Genomic DNA, 20,218 nt, shown 5'->3' with positions numbered 1-20,218 from the left:
AATACTCGGTGGAGACGTAGTGGCTCCAGTGGGGTAGCAGCCATCCCCGCAATCCCCGCAACGAGGGGGGGGGGGCGAGGTGTAGGAGCCCCACAAAGAGCTCTTAAAGTTTTTATATAATCGCAGAAATTCCACATATAGTGTCGCTTATAAAAAAATCGATTTACGAAACAGAAATCTGGTTCCCAGTAACATCATATACGACGTCTGCGATAACAAGCAGTGACGTATTATCTCAGCCAGAGGGACCCCAGTAACTTGTCATATGGGTCCCCCTCCGAAATGCAGAATTAACTTACTTGCTCGCAGATGTCCATCGATAGGAAAATATCCCTCATCTCATACCTTTGTATCTACGCAGTTTGTCGTAAACGTAGTGTAGCGTGTCAATTGTCTACAGTTATGAATCCAGTAGAAATATTCAGTTGCTCAACCAGTCTATCCTTATTTTACAATAAACATCAAAATTGTTAATTGGTAACCTTTTAGTTTTACACGTGATATTTAAAATGTAACTTCCCACCTAATATTTTCAAGGGGGTTCCCAATTCTTTTCATATTGAAATAAGAGCTGAAATGAATTTCCCATATTGTCTACACTTGTTACGTTTTACTTCAAAGGGGCCGAAAACCTCAGTTAAAGGTGGGACCCATAGTAAATTATCCCTTTGCTGTAAAGACCATTATCCCATCCTCTGCCACGCAGGGTATACAACGTATGAGTTAAATGTGACCATTATTTTGTGTAATTTTGTAAGTTCATTTTTCTTACAATTTGGCATTTTGTGGACATTTCTGTCGAACTAGTTCTTATTTTCCAATGTGTTACGATTTTTTGATCTGCAGTGTTCGAAGGGAAAATTCCTCGCTGCAAATTTCCTTGTTCGCGCTGGGGATAGAAAAAAGGAAAATTCGAGCACTGATGGTCTATTAATAAAAAGGTTCTTGTTTCATGAAAAAGTATTTAAGAAAGTATGATCACTGGTCTATCGAAAAAAGAATGGCAGCATTAAAATTATGAATAATGATGTTGAGGTCTACTAACCTGTGGCAACCTTATTTTATTTTGTTGGGTGCGGGGGGGGGGGGGGTCAGTCCTTCCAAGCTGCATTTCATGGAGTGACAAATTTTCAGTGAATAGAGTTCCTTCGCAGCTTCCTTCGCAGCTTTATTATCTATCACTCAAGACTAGAGTCCGCAGTCATTTCTTCGTAGCAGATTGACTGCGACACCAAGGGTCCCGGGTTCGAATCCCGGTCGGGCTTGGTTGTTTGTGAATGTCCATTCATCAATTTCATCATTTCATCACTCATCCCCATCTTCACAAATTAGCCAAGAGGCACAAGACGCGAAGTAAAATAAACTAAATCAAATCAAATCAAATCGTAGCAGATTGAAATTTACCTTGTGATAGGTTACTACCGACAATCTAGATATCCGGTTCAACCCCCTTTACTGAAGGTTAAGTTTGTTGCTTGAGTATATTACTCACTCAGTATTAGAAGGTTAATATGAGAGACTCTTACGTTGAATCTTGGCCTGGAGGAACCAGGGGATGGCTTAGGGGCTGAAGGCACATTTACCTCAAAGTCCAAAAGAGGAGTGTTTACTATCTTTTTACAATTCCACCAAAACAGTATTTTTTAATATCTGTGTAATATATGTAACTTCATTAAAAAAATATTTCAAGCAAAAATACAAAGCAACAGTAACAAAATATATGGCAGCGGGAAGCTTCCCCCTCCTCAAAAAGTGATTCCTGGCTGTGTCCCTGCGTTGAAGTAGAGAAAATATTTCCAGATTCTTCTTCCAGTTATTTTTCAGAGATTCAGACCATCCTGATTTAGTTTCAAGAAGGTACTACAGTGATATAAGTCGATAACAAAAAAATGGGAAGGCATAATAATTGAGGCAAAAGTTAATTTCTTGTACAACGAAGGGGAGGACAGATAACTATCTAACTATTGTACCTCCGTCCCACTCTGGTATCATAATTTTTTTTTGACACTAGGGGGGTCCCTCGATATTTTACTTGCGGGGGGGGGGGGCAAAGATCTGCGTTACCCCACTGAGTGGCTCGGATCCCACTTTAAACTATACGTCCAGTCCCGATTTGCCTTTCTGTGCATAAATTGGTCTTAAAACAAGTTTAACAAACAAACTTTTTGCTATCAGTTCACAATCATAATTGGCTGTGCTCTAATAGTTGGAGATATTGATAGATGCACGTAAAGAGTGAGGTATTTGCAAAATTTCCGGCAACTACTCTTGAAGCATCGATATATTATAAATTGTACATATATAGTCTCCCCACAATAACCAAATATTAGCAAGCAGATGGAGGACTTCCCCTTCCCTTTCAAATACCATTCTGTACATAACCACCGAACTCCGGACTTCTATTACTCAAGATTAGTCTGTCCGATACCCGGTGGAGGCAAATGGCACAGTGGTTCGGATCCCACTTTCAACTGTAGGTCCAGTCCCGATTAGACTTCCTGTGCATAAAGTGGACTTCAAACAACAAATCAATCAATCAATCAAGATTAGTCAAAAGCAGGCACGTATCAAGAAATATATTTCGGGGGGGGGGAGAGTCCGAACCAAATATCAGAAATAATAATAATATAAATGATGAAATTAAAGTATTCACATTAGATTAATGACATTAATTAAATATGTAAATTAATTAATAATGTATTATTATTTTTACTTGAATAGGCAAAAAGACGGTGTAAGAACAGGTAAGAACAGGGATATAACAACACATATTCTTTATCTAGCTTAGGTGTATCGCAAAAAAATGAAATGAGAAATGAATGTCAAATAGATCAAGGATCGAATATTTATTGAATATGAATATGGTCCTATTAAATACACACACATGGCATTTAGACGATTAAGAACGTGTTATTTATGGAATCATGTCAGCCAAGACACATTTTCACCTCACTCAAGGTCAAGGATTATGTGAATTCAATTGAAATTGTACCAATATCTACAATTGAATGTGAATGCGGGTTCCGTGTCATGAATCTAACCTTTACTGAACAGAGGCAGATTAAATATTTGGTTGAATCATAGAATACATTGCCGTAAATCCATTTCAGTGTTGGTGTTTTATTTTCATTTGGTATGAGTTCAAATTACCATTTTAATCCTTCGTTTTAAAAGTAATTCAAACACAAGAATGGTTATTGGGGGTCATTTTGAGTTTTTTCTACTTTATTACTACCTTCATTTGAATTTTTTATTTTCTAAAAATTTCGGGGGGGGCTGTAGCTCCTTTACCCATACAGCACAACATGGTTTCAGATATGTTACGGATACGTAACTCGTGAAACATTGTAACATTGCAGCAACATTGCGAAACATTACTGTGATGTTTCAGGTATGTTTCAGCAATGTAAAAATGTCCGCGAATCTAACATAACATTCGTAATGTTACAGAAACATATCAGTGCAACATTACAGAAACGTGTCAATGTAACATTGCAGAAACATGTCAGTGTAACATTACAAATACATTTCCGTAAGGTTTTGTGATATTTCAGCTACATTACAGTGATATAATTGTACATTACGGTTATATTGAATGGAATCAGTACTGTATTCACGAGTGAAATATTTAAGGGGGCCTATTGGGGTTAAGCCCCTTTACTTCAATATTTATTTGTAAATCATTTCCTGAAAATAAAATTCACAATGTTTGATACCTAATTAGGAATGATATTTAATTATATTTATTTTACCTCTCCTCAAATGACCACGTATCTCAATTGCTATATGTCAATAATTGTACAATTATTCTCGAGGGGGGGGGGGGGAAGTGCATAAAAGTACGAAATACACATTCATTCACACCAGACAACAGTTACAACTAAACAAGAAAAATACTCGTATACGCCACCAAATCCTAAACTACCTTCAAATGTGCGTAAAGTTTTACATGCAATAATAAGCTCTCCGTGGTTTTTTGCACCCTGTCACAAAGAAGGTGGGATTTGAGTGATGTGATCAACATAATGCTCCCGTCCCCTCTACTAATAGATGAGAGGCTGGAAGCATTTTAGTGTTCTATGAAATTCATCTGAAAATTCTACTCTAATGTCTCTGTATGAATGAAAACATTTTTACTGGACAGAATACATGTTCCACATGTATGGTTTTCAACCTATATGGTGTTCGAACTTTCAGAATTACACAGCAATATTCCAAATTAATTTCGAACATCACAAATTGAGCACATGTCTTCAAATATAACTTTCGGATACTAAAATTTACTATGTGACATTCTCACCTTTTACGTATCTCAAATAAAAATTCAAAATTAATGTAATAATATCCTATATACTTACATAATTGGAGAAATGTAGATACACTTTGACCACAAAACAAATTCAGTAAATGAACCAGTAACCACAACTGGGAAATAAATATCAATTCACAAGTGCAAAGTGGAGACAAGCTAAACTTTAGCAATTTTTAGGCAGTAACAATACGAATAATATAATTGAATAATAACTAAAAATTTATAAATCAATGAAAAGTTTTGACATTCTCTATAATATTAAATGTGCAGTGTGTATCACAGGTTGTAGTTACTAGTTAGAAAAATTAATTCTCTTAATGTTACTTGTGAGCAATTTACATTGAATTATTACTTCAAAGATATAATTATATGTTCTCATTTCCATTATTTTTTAATCATTTATATTTCACCAATGTTTGACTTTCAACGTTGTTATGGTCGTTAGGATGGATTGGTCAGTTTCAGAATACACTGAGAAATTGAATTAAGCTCCTTGTAATGAAGGGATTTCTGGTTCGAAACTCTGGTAGAGGCACATTGCAGTGCTACGGATCCCATTTTGATTTGTAGGTCCAGTCACGATTAGCCTATTTGTGCATAAAGTGGACTTAAAACATCAATTCAAAGAACCAAATAAATATAAATAAGCATACTTCAATACATTTTTTTACAACAGCGAGTGATCAGACAGTATCCATGTCACCATTGAACTCTAAATATTGGACATGCATCACTTCAAAGAAAAATTATTATACGTAAAAATAATATTTTTTCATAAAATATATTCTTTATTTGTCTAAATTTGTCAAAATACAATTGCTTCTGTTCTGTTAAGAAGTATTTCATTGCAGGTTCTCCGCTATAACCTCTTGTTGGAGTGCAGTAACGTTCATTTTTTCCTGAAAGGAAAAAATGTCATAATATCAATTCTGGTCAGAATTTCCATTTCAAAAAACAATATTTTGCACAGGTAAAATAAATATCTTAGCCTTGAAGAAAATTGCAAAGCAACATCAATAATTTACATTCTTGATGTCAGCACCATTCAGTTTTTTTTTATAAAATTAACCTTGGAGAATGCCATAAAACCGATTGAATTTTGGCAAAAAAAAATGCTTTTACTTCATATTATTTGCTCAGAACTAGCATAAAGATTTTTAGTGAATGCTCAATGTGTTATGTAACATCCAAATCTTTAATATTAGTGAAAATCAATGTTTCCATCTACTTTTTTAGAAAATTTCTCAGCATTCTGCAGAAAAAATGTCATATTTCATCTTTCTTTTAACATGCCAAATTAAATACAACATCTGCAACTTGTGCAATCGTGCAGTATCATAATTAGATTTTAACCATTTATTTTACTTTTGTCAATAATCCATAATTCTACCTACCTAATTACGAAGAAACGATGATTGAATGGATTTTTAGCATAAAAACAACTAAATATTACCATTTTTTTACCTCTTGAAACATAATAATAACAATTGAACCACAAATGACCTAAATGTAGTATATTAAACTTGTATTGTTTCATAGTTTTGAATTATTGTAACTTGATTACCAAATTTTGTCCAAAAATGATCATTCTTGCCAAAGAAACTAATTTTAAATCAGCCATAGAATACTTAATTACTTCTAAATCTGCATAAAAACTAACTGTTGGAGTCATAAATATCTTAGCATTGAAGAAAATTGCAAAGCAACATCAAGAATTTACATTCTTCATGTCAGCACCATTCAGTTTTTTTATAAAGGTAACCTCGGAGAACCCCGTAAAACCAATTCAATTTTGACAAGAAAAATTGCTTTTACTTCATATTATTTGGTCAGAACTAGCATAAAGATTTTTTTGAATGCTCAATATGTTATGTAACATCCAAGTCGTTAACATTAGTGAAAATCAATGTTTCCATCTACTTTTTTAGAAAATTCCTCGGCATTCCGCAGAAAAAAATTTCATGTTCCATCTTTCTTTTAACATGCCAAGTTAAATACAACATCTGAAACTTGTGCAATCGTGCAGTATCATAATTAGATTTTAACCATTTATTTTACTTTTGTCAATAATCCATAATTCTGCCTACCTAATTACGAAGAAACGATGATTGAATGGATTTTTAGCATAAAAACAACTAAATATTACCAATTTTTTACCTCTTGAAACATAATAATAACAATTGAACCACAAATGACCTAAATGTAGTATATTAAACTTGTATTGTTTCATAGTTTTGAATTATTGTAACTTGAAATCCAAATTTTGTCCAAAAATGATCATTCTTGCCAAAGAAACTAATTTTAAATCAGCCATAGAATACTTAATTACTTCTAAATCTGCATAAAAACTAACTGTTGGAGTCATAAACATCTTAGCATTGAAGAAAATTGCAAAGCAACATCAAGAATTTACATTCTTCATGTCAGCACCATTCAGTTTTTTTATAAAGGTAACCTCGGAGAACCCCGTAAAACCAATTCAATTTTGACAAGAAAAATTGCTTTTACTTCATATTATTTGGTCAGAACTAGCATAAAGATTTTTGTGAATGCTCAATATGTTATGTAACATCCAAGTCGTTAACATTAGTGAAAATCAATGTTTCCATCTACTTTTTTAGAAAATTCCTCGGCATTCCGCAGAAAAAAATTTCATGTTTCATCTTTCTTTTAACATGCCAAGTTAAATACAACATCTGCAACTTGTGCAATCGTGCAGTATCATAATTAGATTTTAACCATTTATTTTACTTTTGTCAATAATCCATAATTCTGCCTACCTAATTACGAAGAAACGATGATTGAATGGATTTTTAGCATAAAAACAACTAAATATTACCAATTTTTTACCTCTTGAAACATAATAATAACAATTGAACCACAAATGACCTAAATGTAGTATATTAAACTTGTATTGTTTCATAGTTTTGAATTATTGTAACTTGAAATCCAAATTTTGTCCAAAAATGATCATTCTTGCCAAAGAAACTAATTTTAAATCAGCCATAGAATACTTAATTACTTCTAAATCTGCATAAAAACTAACTGTTGGAGTCATAAACATCTTAGCATTGAAGAAAATTGCAAAGCAACATCAAGAATTTACATTCTTCATGTCAGCACCATTCAGTTTTTTTATAAAGGTAACCTCGGAGAAACCCGTAAAACCAATTCAATTTTGACAAGAAAAATTGCTTTTACTTCATACTATTTGCTCAGAACTAGCATAAAGATTTTTGTGAATGCTCAATATGTTATGTAACATCCAAGTCGTTAACATTAGTGAAAATCAATGTTTCCATCTACTTTTTTAGAAAATTCCTCGGCATTCCGCAGAAAAAAATTTCATGTTCCATCTTTCTTTTAACATGCCAAGTTAAATACAACATCTGCAACTTGTGCAATCGTGCAGTATCATAATTAGATTTTAACCATTTATTTTACTTTTGTCAATAATCCATAATTCTACCTACCTAATTACGAAGAAACGATGATTGAATGGATTTTTAGCATAAAAACAACTAAATATTACCAATTTTTTACCTCTTGAAACATAATAATAACAATTGAACCACAAATGACCTAAATGTAGTATATTAAACTTGTATTGTTTCATAGTTTTGAATTATTGTAACTTGAAATCCAAATTTTGTCCAAAAATGATCATTCTTGCCAAAGAAACTAATTTTAAATCAGCCATAGAATACTTAATTACTTCTAAATCTGCATAAAAACTAACTGTTGGAGTCATAAACATCTTAGCATTGAAGAAAATTGCAAAGCAACATCAAGAATTTACATTCTTCATGTCAGCACCATTCAGTTTTTTTATAAAGGTAACCTTGGAGAAACCCGTAAAACCAATTCAATTTTGACAAGAAAAATTGCTTTTACTTCATATTATTTGCTCAGAACTAGCATAAAGATTTTTGTGAATGCTCAATATGTTATGTAACATCCAAGTCGTTAACATTAGTGAAAATCAATGTTTCCATCTACTTTTTTAGAAAATTCCTCGGCATTCCGCAGAAAAAAATTTCATGTTCCATCTTTCTTTTAACATGCCAAGTTAAATACAACATCTGCAACTTGTGCAATCGTGCAGTATCATAATTAGATTTTAACCATTTATTTTACTTTTGTCAATAATCCATAATTCTACCTACCTAATTACGAAGAAACGATGATTGAATGGATTTTTAGCATAAAAACAACTAAATATTACCAATTTTTTACCTCTTGAAACATAATAATAACAATTGAACCACAAATGACCTAAATGTAGTATATTAAACTTGTATTGTTTCATAGTTTTGAATTATTGTAACTTGAAATCCAAATTTTGTCCAAAAATGATCATTCTTGCCAAAGAAACTAATTTTAAATCAGCCATAGAATACTTAATTACTTCTAAATCTGCATAAAAACTAACTGTTGGAGTCATAAACATCTTAGCATTGAAGAAAATTGCAAAGCAACATCAAGAATTTACATTCTTCATGTCAGCACCATTCAGTTTTTTTATAAAGGTAACCTCGGAGAAACCCGTAAAACCAATTCAATTTTGACAAGAAAAATTGCTTTTACTTCATATTATTTGCTCAGAACTAGCATAAAGATTTTTGTGAATGCTCAATATGTTATGTAACATCCAAGTCGTTAACATTAGTGAAAATCAATGTTTCCATCTACTTTTTTAGAAAATTCCTCGGCATTCCGCAGAAAAAAATTTCATGTTCCATCTTTCTTTTAACATGCCAAGTTAAATACAACATCTGCAACTTGTGCAATCGTGCAGTATCATAATTAGATTTTAACCATTTATTTTACTTTTGTCAATAATCCATAATTCTACCTACCTAATTACGAAGAAACGATGATTGAATGGATTTTTAGCATAAAAACAACTAAATATTACCAATTTTTTACCTCTTGAAACATAATAATAACAATTGAACCACAAATGACCTAAATGTAGTATATTAAACTTATATTGTTTCATAGTTTTGAATTATTGTAACTTGAAATCCAAATTTTGTCCAAAAATGATCATTCTTGCCAAAGAAACTAATTTTAAATCAGCCATAGAATACTTAATTACTGCTAAATCTGCATATAAACTAACTGTTGGAGTCATAAACATCTTAGCATTGAAGAAAATTGCAAAGCAACATCAAGGATTTACATTCTTCATGTCAGCACCATTCAGTTTTTTTATAAAGGTAACCTCGGAGAACCCCGTAAAACCAATTCAATTTTGACAAGAAAAATTGCTTTTACTTCATATTATTTGCTCAGAACTAGCATAAAGATTTTTAGTGAATGCTCAATATGTCATGTAACATCCAAATCGTTAATATTAGTAAAATCAGTGTTTCCATCTACTTTTTTAGAAAATTCCTCAGCATTCCGCAGAAAAAATTACATGTTTCATCTTTCTTTTAGCATGTCAAGTTAAATACAACATCTGCAACTTGTGCAATCATGCAGCATCATAATTACATTTTAACCTTTTATTTCATTTTTATCAATAATCTATAATTCTACCTACCTAATTACGAAAAAATTATGAATATAGTATATGGAGGGCATCACAAGCCTCATGAGAAACAAAACTATACAAGACTACATGAGAGAGAAAGAGAGAGATGATTAACATAAGTGAGTAACCTAACAAGTGATTAAGAGAGAAATATAATTAGGAATTTAGTTTTGTCACACAAAAAAATATGACCGTGGCTGTGGTGCTGCCGTAGATTTACATTACGTAACGATGTCACAGAACAAATTAGTTGATTCGTAATTTTATTAGATAGAGGCTCTGAACGTAACAACTTACGTGGTATTCTACGCCTCTTCACTACGCACAGGGAAGTGAGAAACAACATCTTTTAAAAAGAAGAGGACAAATTTTGTGCAAAATTTAGGGGGATGGGTCATATACCGTAAACGAAAACTATATAGCTATTTTTAACAGTACAAACATGCAGGGAAATACTTTGCGTCTCGACCATTCACTTTTTCACTACACACAACGCAGGCAACTTATTTCTCGCGATTATAGTTTCATGAGGTGGAGAAGTTCAGTGCTTCTTTACGTCCACATATTTTAATTAAACAAACAAAACAAAATACTTCTTTAAACACTGGCTTGAACTGCCTTGTTTCCACTCACTTTTTCACACACTTTGCACATACAGATTAAATATATAGCGTGCATAAGTATAACACAATTAAACACACTTTGGCATTAATAATATTCAACTTACCACTCAATAAACAACATTATTCTTCATAAGATGTGCACGACTCCCGGTCAGGGTTGAAGGTAACAACATGGCCGCCGCAGAAAATGTCCTGGATGGCCGCCACGCATGCATGATGACTGAATCCAACGTTGCGGAAATGTCTCTGAAACATTTCTCAGAGATGTAAGAAAAATGAGACGTTGCAGAAACTAGACAATGAAACTATAACATTGCAATGTTTCAGAAACAAAACTGGGACTTCATGTGATGCTTTCTGTAACGTCAACGCGAAACCAGAATGTTAGAAACATAAATGAGAGATTGTAATATTTCTGAAATATGTCTGAAACTTGGTGTGCTGTATGGGTAGCACCCCCTCTGCGTATGGCAATGCCCTCTGGATCTCCCTCCCCTAAATAGTCCTCGGCTCAAAAGTGACAGAAAAGCCAAGGTGAATTCCTTTTTATAATCTCTAATTCTCCGAAACTATTCTTTTTGGAATGAAAAAATAGAGATTAAAGTTGATTTCCAAAAAAAGAAGAAGAAGAAGAAGTATTGAAGGACAATAACAGGGAAGTTTTCCCTTTGTAAAGTCGGCTGGGCGTCTCACTGGCCTGCTGGAAACTAAGATTAGGTTCCTGGACGTGTTTTGTGAGGTCGGATTTTTGCGGCCTTCTCTCTTCATAAAGCGGCTCTTTGGTTCACCCATTCTCAAATAAACAGGTACCATTGAAGGACGACACCCCAAGGGGCGGGGGAGGCTAAAGGAGGCTGGAGCGTGATGCTTAAAAACCAAAGGATAGAGAATGAAAGTGAAAATAAAGATTGATTGATTGATTTGTGGTTTTAAGTCCACTTTATGCACAGAAAGGCTAATCGGGAGTGGACCTACAGGAAGAGGAAAACCAACCAAAACAGACTATAATAACAGAGTGAGGGGTGGATTGAGAGAAATGAAGATAAAATTTGCATTGCGTGCTTGCTTAACTTTTCGAAGGCATTGAAACATTTCTCACGATGGAGTGAGAAAAGGAACAAAGAAAAGAAACAGTACAGAACGATAAAGAGATAAAGGAAGGAAGAGAAACAAAAAGATTGGCATGCAGAAAAAACTATAGAAAGAGAGAATGAGAAACAGAAGCAAAAGGTAGAAAGCGAAATAGAGAACGAGCAAGTGGAGGGAGAGAGAGAAAGAGAAGGGCAAGAAATGAAGGAAGCTCTATATCTGAAGAGCCAGGGAGAGAGAGCAAAGAACGCAGGAGGGAAAATGGAACAAGACCTAATCGTGAAAAAGATACTATGGTTTTACACACACAGAGATAAAAGAGTTATAAATAAAAGTTAGTTTTCTGTATTACAAGTTCTAGACTCTCCCAAGTATCATTCCAGCTCAAATGAGGCGAAAAAAAGTCGCCCTAGTTTCGAGTGTAAACGAAATTTTAAAATTTTACTCGCTAAACTGCTGGAAAAGGAACACAATTCAATTGTATTCAAATATTATGCATTACTAAGGAGGGCTTCCCAGGTGGCTTAAAAGTAACACCTTGTAATCAGAGGGCCCCGGGTTCAATAGCCGGTGAAGGCACGTCTCTCCCGAAGGAGTGGTTTGGATCCCACTTGTAACTAAATATTAAGATTTCACCAGATTTCTGACTGTGATGCACCGCAAGTTCATAAGTCCTATATGCTCGAATGTCAGTTAATGAATGAATGCTTCCTTAGTTAATGTTACCAATGTCAAGTCACTGTTCAAATTAAAGGGGATTCCAGGTAAGTTTCTCCTGTCCCATTTTCCCCAGCCTCTACATCTTCCAACTAGTAACATAAATTTTCCCCTTCGTAAATTTTCTGTTATTTTTGTGTAATTTGTCTTTTAATTTTTAGGTTCATTTAACGCCGACTCGTCAGTCAAAATTGTCAATTTTTACATAATCTTACATTAATTTTTGTATTAAGTCCTATGTTATGTACAGATAGGCTAATTGGGATTAGGCCTACAGTTTAAAGTGGGACCCTAACCCGGGAACCCTTGATTACAAGGTGATAACGTTACCACTATGCGATCGGGGAGATCATTAATTTCAGATGAAATTCATGGTTTGGAAATAAATTTATTAAAATTTTGTTACTCCACACCAAACTCACACAGAGCATTGTCGTCCTATTAAATTTTGCGCTTTACGTTTTATAATAATAATATGATGATGATGAACGTTAATTTAAATGTTTATTTTATTATTTAATTTGAGCCTCAATAAATTAAAATAAGTCAGTTCTTGGGTCTCAGATTTAGTATAAGTATAATTATTGTATTAGGTAAAAACAAAAGTCAAAATGCGAAAATGGGAATCTCTGAACCACCCTCTTCCATCCTACATTTTCTTCAATTCCCATAATGATGCATATAACCTAGATATGTAAAAAAAAATCGGAGAGCATCACAGAGTAAGTCAACGAAGTAACTGGCTTTCTTGTTTCGGATCAGACTTGTACGAACCGACGTAATTTGTGTAAACTAAGTGAAGGCGATTCACTTCCTCGACTTCCAAGACTGTCTGTCTTGTATTTTGAAAGTAGCCACCCACTGAAGGAATGAATGCACTTCCCTGAGTTTCCAAGGTCTTTGCGCGGACAAAACATAAACCAGATGTCAAAGCAAGATAAGTTTACAAATTGCGGTGTGAAACCCTCCCCACCCCTCCCCCTCCTCCTTTCCCAGCGGCACATGACCGGTCCCGCAGATGGGAGCATACACATTCAGAGGGTTGCTTGCCCAGAAACGACAGCAGCGCCATAAGCGGAAAATCCTCGAACTTGCAGAAGGCGTGGGAACTAAATACTTGTCTCTCTTTTAATAAAATTATGTAATTTCTGTTGAAGATATTGTGCAAACGCTTGGAATTATCTATATAAATTCACGACACTAAGATGCACAATATTGAACTTAAATGCTAAAATGGTTTAAAACTCTTCAAACGCCCCATTTAAAGCTGCTTTCAGATCCAATTAATGCTGAATTTCCAATTTTTTGTACGCCAAACTAGAATCCCAAATTGATTTTTTTATCATTACATCCCTCCGTGTATCCTTCTAGAAAAGCCTTGCAGAGTATCATCGAAATTGGAAGCATATGTTAGGAGATTTTGTCAATAGAAAGAGAAGCAGTTTTCAGCTGTTGAGAGAAACATCCAGCCGAGGCTTAAGATTACGTGTCCTTTGTCGCATAACCTCCCTACGTGATCTCTCCTTCGGCGCCCAGTCCTCGGTCGCAACAGCCAAGCCCCAGAAGTTGAGGAGGGGAAGGGGGAGACTACGCTACGGACTGGGACGTATACAAACGGAGCCACGTCCGGCGACAATCGGTCCTCGGTTGTCACAGTCACGTGATCGCCATTTCAGGAGGGACTCTGCGCTGCATGAGAATCAGCGGGGGGAGATGGAGAAAAATCTCCCGGAGGAGGAGGCTGGGAGAGATCTCGGGAACTTAGAGACTTCCTGCGAAGGAATCGATGAGACGTCGAGCAGGGAATGAGCGTGCTCCTGACGTGGAATGATCACGGGGAATAACTAACAATTTTCACTCCAACCCTTCAAGGTAAAAAAGAGTTAAAACAACTTAAGAAATTTTTATGAAATTTAACTACTTTTCCTAACAGTTTCAATGCCATGCTTTATAAATAAGCTATATAAGCACATATTTATATAAATTAAGAAAATTACTATTAAAAATGAAAATATAAAATAAATGTTAAAATAAGTAGAATGAATTAATTGAATATTTCAAGAACCACTCCTTATAAATTTATATACTCCTAGTCCACCAATTAATTCACTTCACCCACAATCCATGGATTTAATATAAGCACCCCAACAATAAATGAACTATTAATTAAACCTCCAGAAGACAAATAAGGAAGAGATCACATTTAGACGGCTGCATATTCTGCCTTTTACCTACCCACTGCCCGCTTGCACGCGATAACAGGTTTACCTGCTCGCCTGCCCACGGCAACGAGTCGACTTGCGTCTTTACCCGGGTTCTTCGTCTTCCAGGCGCTCTGCGCTTACAAGGTAACTGGGCATTCAACAAGACCCGGGCGCCTGCAAAACCTGCTGGAAGGAAACAGCCCTCCGGCAGCGTGTCGCTCCAGGTGTTTCATCACCACGTGGACGGCTGCAGCCAGTGTTGCCTACTTACGTAGCTACTAAATCATACGAGGTCCTAGGAGGAGCTTCTTCTCCAAGGAGAATTTATACACTTAGCGATTTCAGTTCAGCGTAAGCAGTTTTTATCTTATTGCCAGGAAATGCACGCAGTATTACAGCTTCATTTATTTAAATGAATGATCGAGGAAACAAAAATCTCCTCACTGAAAACTAATTGCTTTTCATTGCATGGTGCCTTAACCAGGCACGCAGTGGCGCAACCTTAGGGGGTAGGGTGCATTGCTCACAACCTTGGACGGAAATTAAGTCTAGCGGAAGGGTCAGGGTGGGGGTCAAACATTAAAGTACAAGAAAAAACAGACTAGCAGAATTTAAGAGTAGCAGGGCTAAAGGGTACTCAAGATGGAATTAATTTTCATATTTTTCTTGCATTTTCCTTCCAGACGGCCAAGGGCACCTGCAGAGGGGGAATGGAGGGGTAATTGCAACCCCTTGATTTCAAATTTTATGAAAGTAGAAATATATTATAAAATATTATACAGTCTCATCAAGTTCAATGCCGTAGGAAAGGGGTAGCGGGAGTCGGCCCTGAGCGCCGAACGATCTAAGTGAGAAAAGTTTTAAAACAGAGAATGCTATGGCGGCCCGTGATATTATTGGCTATTAATGTTTGTTTGTTATGAGTTGGATGAATTGATTATGTAATACGTCGCTCCATGTGAAAATAAAATATTGTAGATGGAAATTTTACATGCCATATGTATGTACATTCGGAATGCATTTATCATGCACTTTCTTTCTTTCGAAAACAGTTTGTGTGCTTGTTTTCCATTATTAGCTAATGTGAAATTGACGTGTTGGAAAAAAAATATTTCCAATCCTCTGTTTCAACACAAATGCGTGAGAACCGACTTCTACCCTCTTTTTGCATGATTTATGAGGATAATAATACCTTTCATGCTACTTTATTACTATTATTGCGATTGTTGTTGTTGGCACGTTTATCCAAGTACTTGCCCCCCCCCCACCCCAAACGACAATGCCCCTGGCTGGCTACGGCCCTGGTGTTCGCAGTAGAACAGTGTGTTGTTCGACTCGCGACCTCAGCGTCGAACGTGACATGTTTCAGTCCTGCCCTATATCACTATATATACGTATATTGGTTGTTTACGACATATACTTATGGATCCTGTGCCACGGAAAACCTATTTCAATGTGTGTGTGTAGGGGGTGGGGAGTAGCAACAGTCGTAATCTAATTTCATTGGTGATGTGGCTTACGAAGCTTTGAGTTCCGTTTTTTAAGTAGTGAAAATCTATTGCAGTTGGCAACACCGCAGAACGGTGTGGCCCCGGTGCAGTTTCTACTCGAAGCAACTACGTCATGCAGAGGGAGGGGTCTGCAGTTGATGGAAAGAACGAACTGAGACCTACTAGGTATCGTAAGACTGCGGGTACCCGGCGGGTCTACAATGCCTGCCAGGAACGATCTGTGCAGGTGGGCATGCAAGCTGCTCAAGCGAGGGTGTTGCGCAGGTTGCATGGTATTTTAGGAGCGATGTCTCGCGAACGGGTCTGCTCCGGGTCTTGTGCAGGCCTCTGATCACATTCCACCCAGTATAGATTCAGATCATAATCAGTGGATTCATCGTTCGATCTCCTGTGAAAGCACATTGTACAGTGGTTTCAACCACACTTTAAACTGTAGGTCTAGTCTCAGTTGTCCCATCTGAACAAATTATTTGAATGCGAAAGATAGCAATAGAATGACAGAGTATGAATGTAAAAAAATAAATCTCGATATAAATAACGACAATTAAAGAACAAGTGCGAACAAGATACGAGAAATAAGTACTAATTAGGAATCAGAGCACAGAGTACAGTGACATGAGCGAAAGAGATTGAAATAGAGAAGAGAAGATTTTGTAGGAAATACACATTAATTTGACAAAATTAACCATGACTTAATGAAATTTAACAGAATAGAAACATAGGAATAAAAGCAAAGCAGGAAAAGTGCGGACGCAATGCTATTGAGCGGAGTAAGACCGAAAAGCGGAACTGGAAGAATGAGACAACGATCCTGCTCGCCCCAACTCTGGACCCTTGCTTTTTCTCATGCAATTAGGAAATGTTACTAATATAGTTTATAACTTCTCAATAGTTGAAAGGCGATAATGAATGAAGAAAATGAAAAAAATAAGAAATGGTATAAGAAAAACTGAACTGGAATAACGGAAAGCAAGCCGAAGTTATATCTAAAATACGTGAAGGAATAATTGTACGAAAGGTAAGCCAAACATTTAAATAGTACTTTTGACTAGACAGAGTCTCAAATCAAAATCTGCACTAAACAGAAGCGAATCTTATTTAAAACTGCAAAGCTGCTTGCTTTGCTGATGTTAAAGGTTACGTGGGTGTTCAGTCCTCACCCTTACTGTGGCGTCATCTGCAGAGTTGAGTTGCAGAATTGCGTTTTGAGGAAAGGTCAAAACATCCATGAGAAATGTTTTCCGATAGTTTCTTCTCCGTAAACATACAGTTCTTGGTGCTGCCGTAGCATGGGAGGTGTTTTGTGCTTCAAAACCTTGAAAACAAGGATTGCTCAAACATCGTGTTGGCGAATGTTATTATTTAGAGGTTTGGAAGCATACAAGCATGAAACCCTCTGTCCTCAGACCAAATCCCATTCCCAGACAGTGTAATCCGTCGAATCTAGGCGAAACAGTCTACAGAATACAACGTTCTCCTATTTGAGATCATAGTCTGCGGTTTGCCTCGATGCATGTTTACGGGAATAGCTTGCATCGAAGCAACTTCACTGTGGCCTACGGTTAAGACCTTTACCTAGTAGGATTGGATTAGGGAACAAATTCGAACTTTTTTCTTGCCCAAATACCCTACCTTTTATGAAAAAAGGATATGCAATATCCGAAAATGACCTTAAAAATGCTCTTCTAACAGACAACGTTTAGACTTTACAGGTATATTTAAATATATATGGAAATACACATAAGCAGTCTACGTTCCGCATAGTACATCTCAATTGAACAGTAGTATGCCGACCTCCGTGGTGGAGTGGTTAGCACAGCGCGCTACGATGCCAGGGGTACAGAGTTCGAATCCCGGCCTGTGTTCTTTGAAAGTGTCTCTTCATTAATTTCATCACATCATCACTCATCCCCATCTTCGCGATTAGTGAAAAGTGGCAGAAAAGGAAAGTAAAATAAACCATATCAATCAATCAATTTAACAGTAGAATTATTAAATGTTCATATTGTCAAGATTTGTTACGAATATCTATAATCTAAGTTCAAAAGTATATATATGTAGACACAAACACGTACGTACTTGAAATGATGAATACCACATTAAGCTGACTTCAAAGTTGAAACATGCTTGTCATATCAAATGATCAAGCTTGTTTCAACCAATTGATATCAGCTTGCAGCACCTTGGATCAACCAAACTAGTTACTACGCTTTGCCAATGCAACCTAAAATCTCACATCACGAAGAATATGACGCAAGAAACAAGCTAACTTCCAATCCATGATAAGCTGGACACAAGTTGTTGTGCTATCTGGGAATGCTGTCCTTTCAATGGTTTTCTCTCATATATTCACAGTCAGGGCCTCCCCGATGGCGCAGTGGTAGCGTCGTCGCCGTGTAATCAAGGTGTCCCGGGTTCGATACCCAGTGGAGACACATGGCACAGTGGTTCGGATCCCACTTTAAACTGTAGGCCCAGTCCAGCATTGCTGTGCATAAAGTGGACTTAAAACAGCAATTCTACAATATATTCACAGTTGCTTTGACGAACGAACCGAGTCCAATAGTCCCTGCTACGTTTCAGGCACAAATGATACTTCGTTTTGTTCAGTATACTTTGTGCTAAAATCCTGATGGTAAAAAATCCGCGATCAGAAGAAGAAAAAGGGGAAGAATATACTTTTTACACGAAATTTGAAATTCATCTGACCCCCACGCAGGCTACGCTAGGACGTGAATCTCCAAAAGGTACCCGCATAATGGGCACCATGAACGTCGGAAGGTCGTACTTGTATTGCCAAATGTGTGTTTTGAAACAACAAAGAAATATCACAATTTTTCGGACATTGCCCCCCCCCCCACAAATACTAACAATGAAATTAAAATTTGGTATGTGTTAATTACATACCTTAATCCAAGTTATAGTATGTTAAAAAGTTACACACTTCAAGAAAAAGCTGCTTGTGGTGCCGGTGTCACAAGCCGTCCTTGAGGGAAATACTTGCTGTGACACCCGTGTCTTTTAAGGGTACATATTCAGCGGCTTTAGCCGTTCACCGTCACCGTCTCTATAGGATTTTCTGTTATCTCAGTCCAAACCCGAACGAAAGGCCATCTTTCCAGGTGGTTGCCAACTTGGGCTGCCAGTCGCTTCATCCTTCCGGCACTAACTCCAGAAGAGGCCGTCCTTCAACCTACAGATATTGAGGCTGGAATCAAGGCGCCTTTCGTTTAGAACTCTCGTTTCCTCACCATAGTTCCTCTTGTCGCTGGTGAAACCCGAACGAAATCAAATTAATTCCAATTATTATACAATTAAATACATATGTATACAATAAAGATTTAAGAAGCACATTCCACTCCACAGGTACTGGTTGAAGACTTTGGCAACAAAGCTCCAAGTCTCTCGAAATGGAACGCACAAGAGGCGTACATCGTCAAACTACAACATCTGCAACGAAACGGAACTTTTCAGGAACATCACAATATTTTGAAATAAGAAAACTTTGTACTTACTCCAGGTGCGACTTCTGCACGTCGAAATCTTTGAAGGTGACCTCCACGATCTGGTCCTTGCTTCCGATGAATGTGTACAGGAGACAGTTGATATTGTCGTCGTAAGGTTTCGGGTAATCGGGACTCGTAAACATTCCGTAGGCTTTGTTGTAGGTTCCGGAAAACATTAAACACTCGCACCCTGAAAAGAAGAACAGTTATTGGTACGTGGAAGAGGCAAAGAGCATTGCATTACAGCTCAACCAACATGAGAAAACTCCGGTAACTGCAGTTCTGCTGTTCAATGACGCTCTGGCGTCTGGACCTAAGGCCAGCATAATCCTATGTAGAGTTGTGTGTTTTGTCCATACATGTTCCATTACAGTCGCAGCTTTTAGTTCTGAGAGACAAGTTTTCATTTTAGCTACAATAAAGCCGTGAGCACCGTATAATGCGATGGGTGCAAAGAATCCAAGTGTTGACGCACCCAACAGTAAATAGATCACAAACTGATGTGGGGTTCGACATTCCATCAATTTGCCTGCGAACTGAAGCCATTGTCAAATTACCTCCTCCATTCTAAACTTGCTGGTGTGGCAAGCATGCATACATACTGGATTTTAATTGGAGGAGAATAGTTTTAGGCTTCCAGAAAGCAGGAAACGACTACTCTTCACTGGTGGGAATGTGTGGAGGAGGCGCCATTTTTAAAATTACAAAAAAAGC

The 20,218-nt window shown here is 36.5% G+C and overlaps 1 protein-coding gene across 1 annotated transcript in view; it reads right to left on the bottom strand.

The window, feature by feature from the left end:
• LOC146003616 (suppressor of lurcher protein 1-like) overlaps nucleotides 1-20,218 on the bottom strand; it is a 445,888-nt gene that overhangs the window by 294,765 nt on the left and 130,905 nt on the right. Inside the window, exon 4 of the mRNA XM_083141931.1 lies at nucleotides 19,514-19,694. Coding sequence (XP_082998057.1) covers nucleotides 19,514-19,694 — 181 coding nt within the window. The remainder of the gene's footprint in view (nucleotides 1-19,513; nucleotides 19,695-20,218) is intronic.

Source organism: Lepisma saccharinum, chromosome 20, assembly GCF_977018435.1.
Source record: "Lepisma saccharinum chromosome 20, izLepSacc3.1, whole genome shotgun sequence".
Taxonomy (NCBI): Eukaryota; Metazoa; Arthropoda; class Insecta; order Zygentoma; family Lepismatidae; genus Lepisma; species Lepisma saccharinum.
Note: the sequence above shows the minus strand (reverse complement) of the source record. Positions and strands in the feature narration are given on the sequence as shown.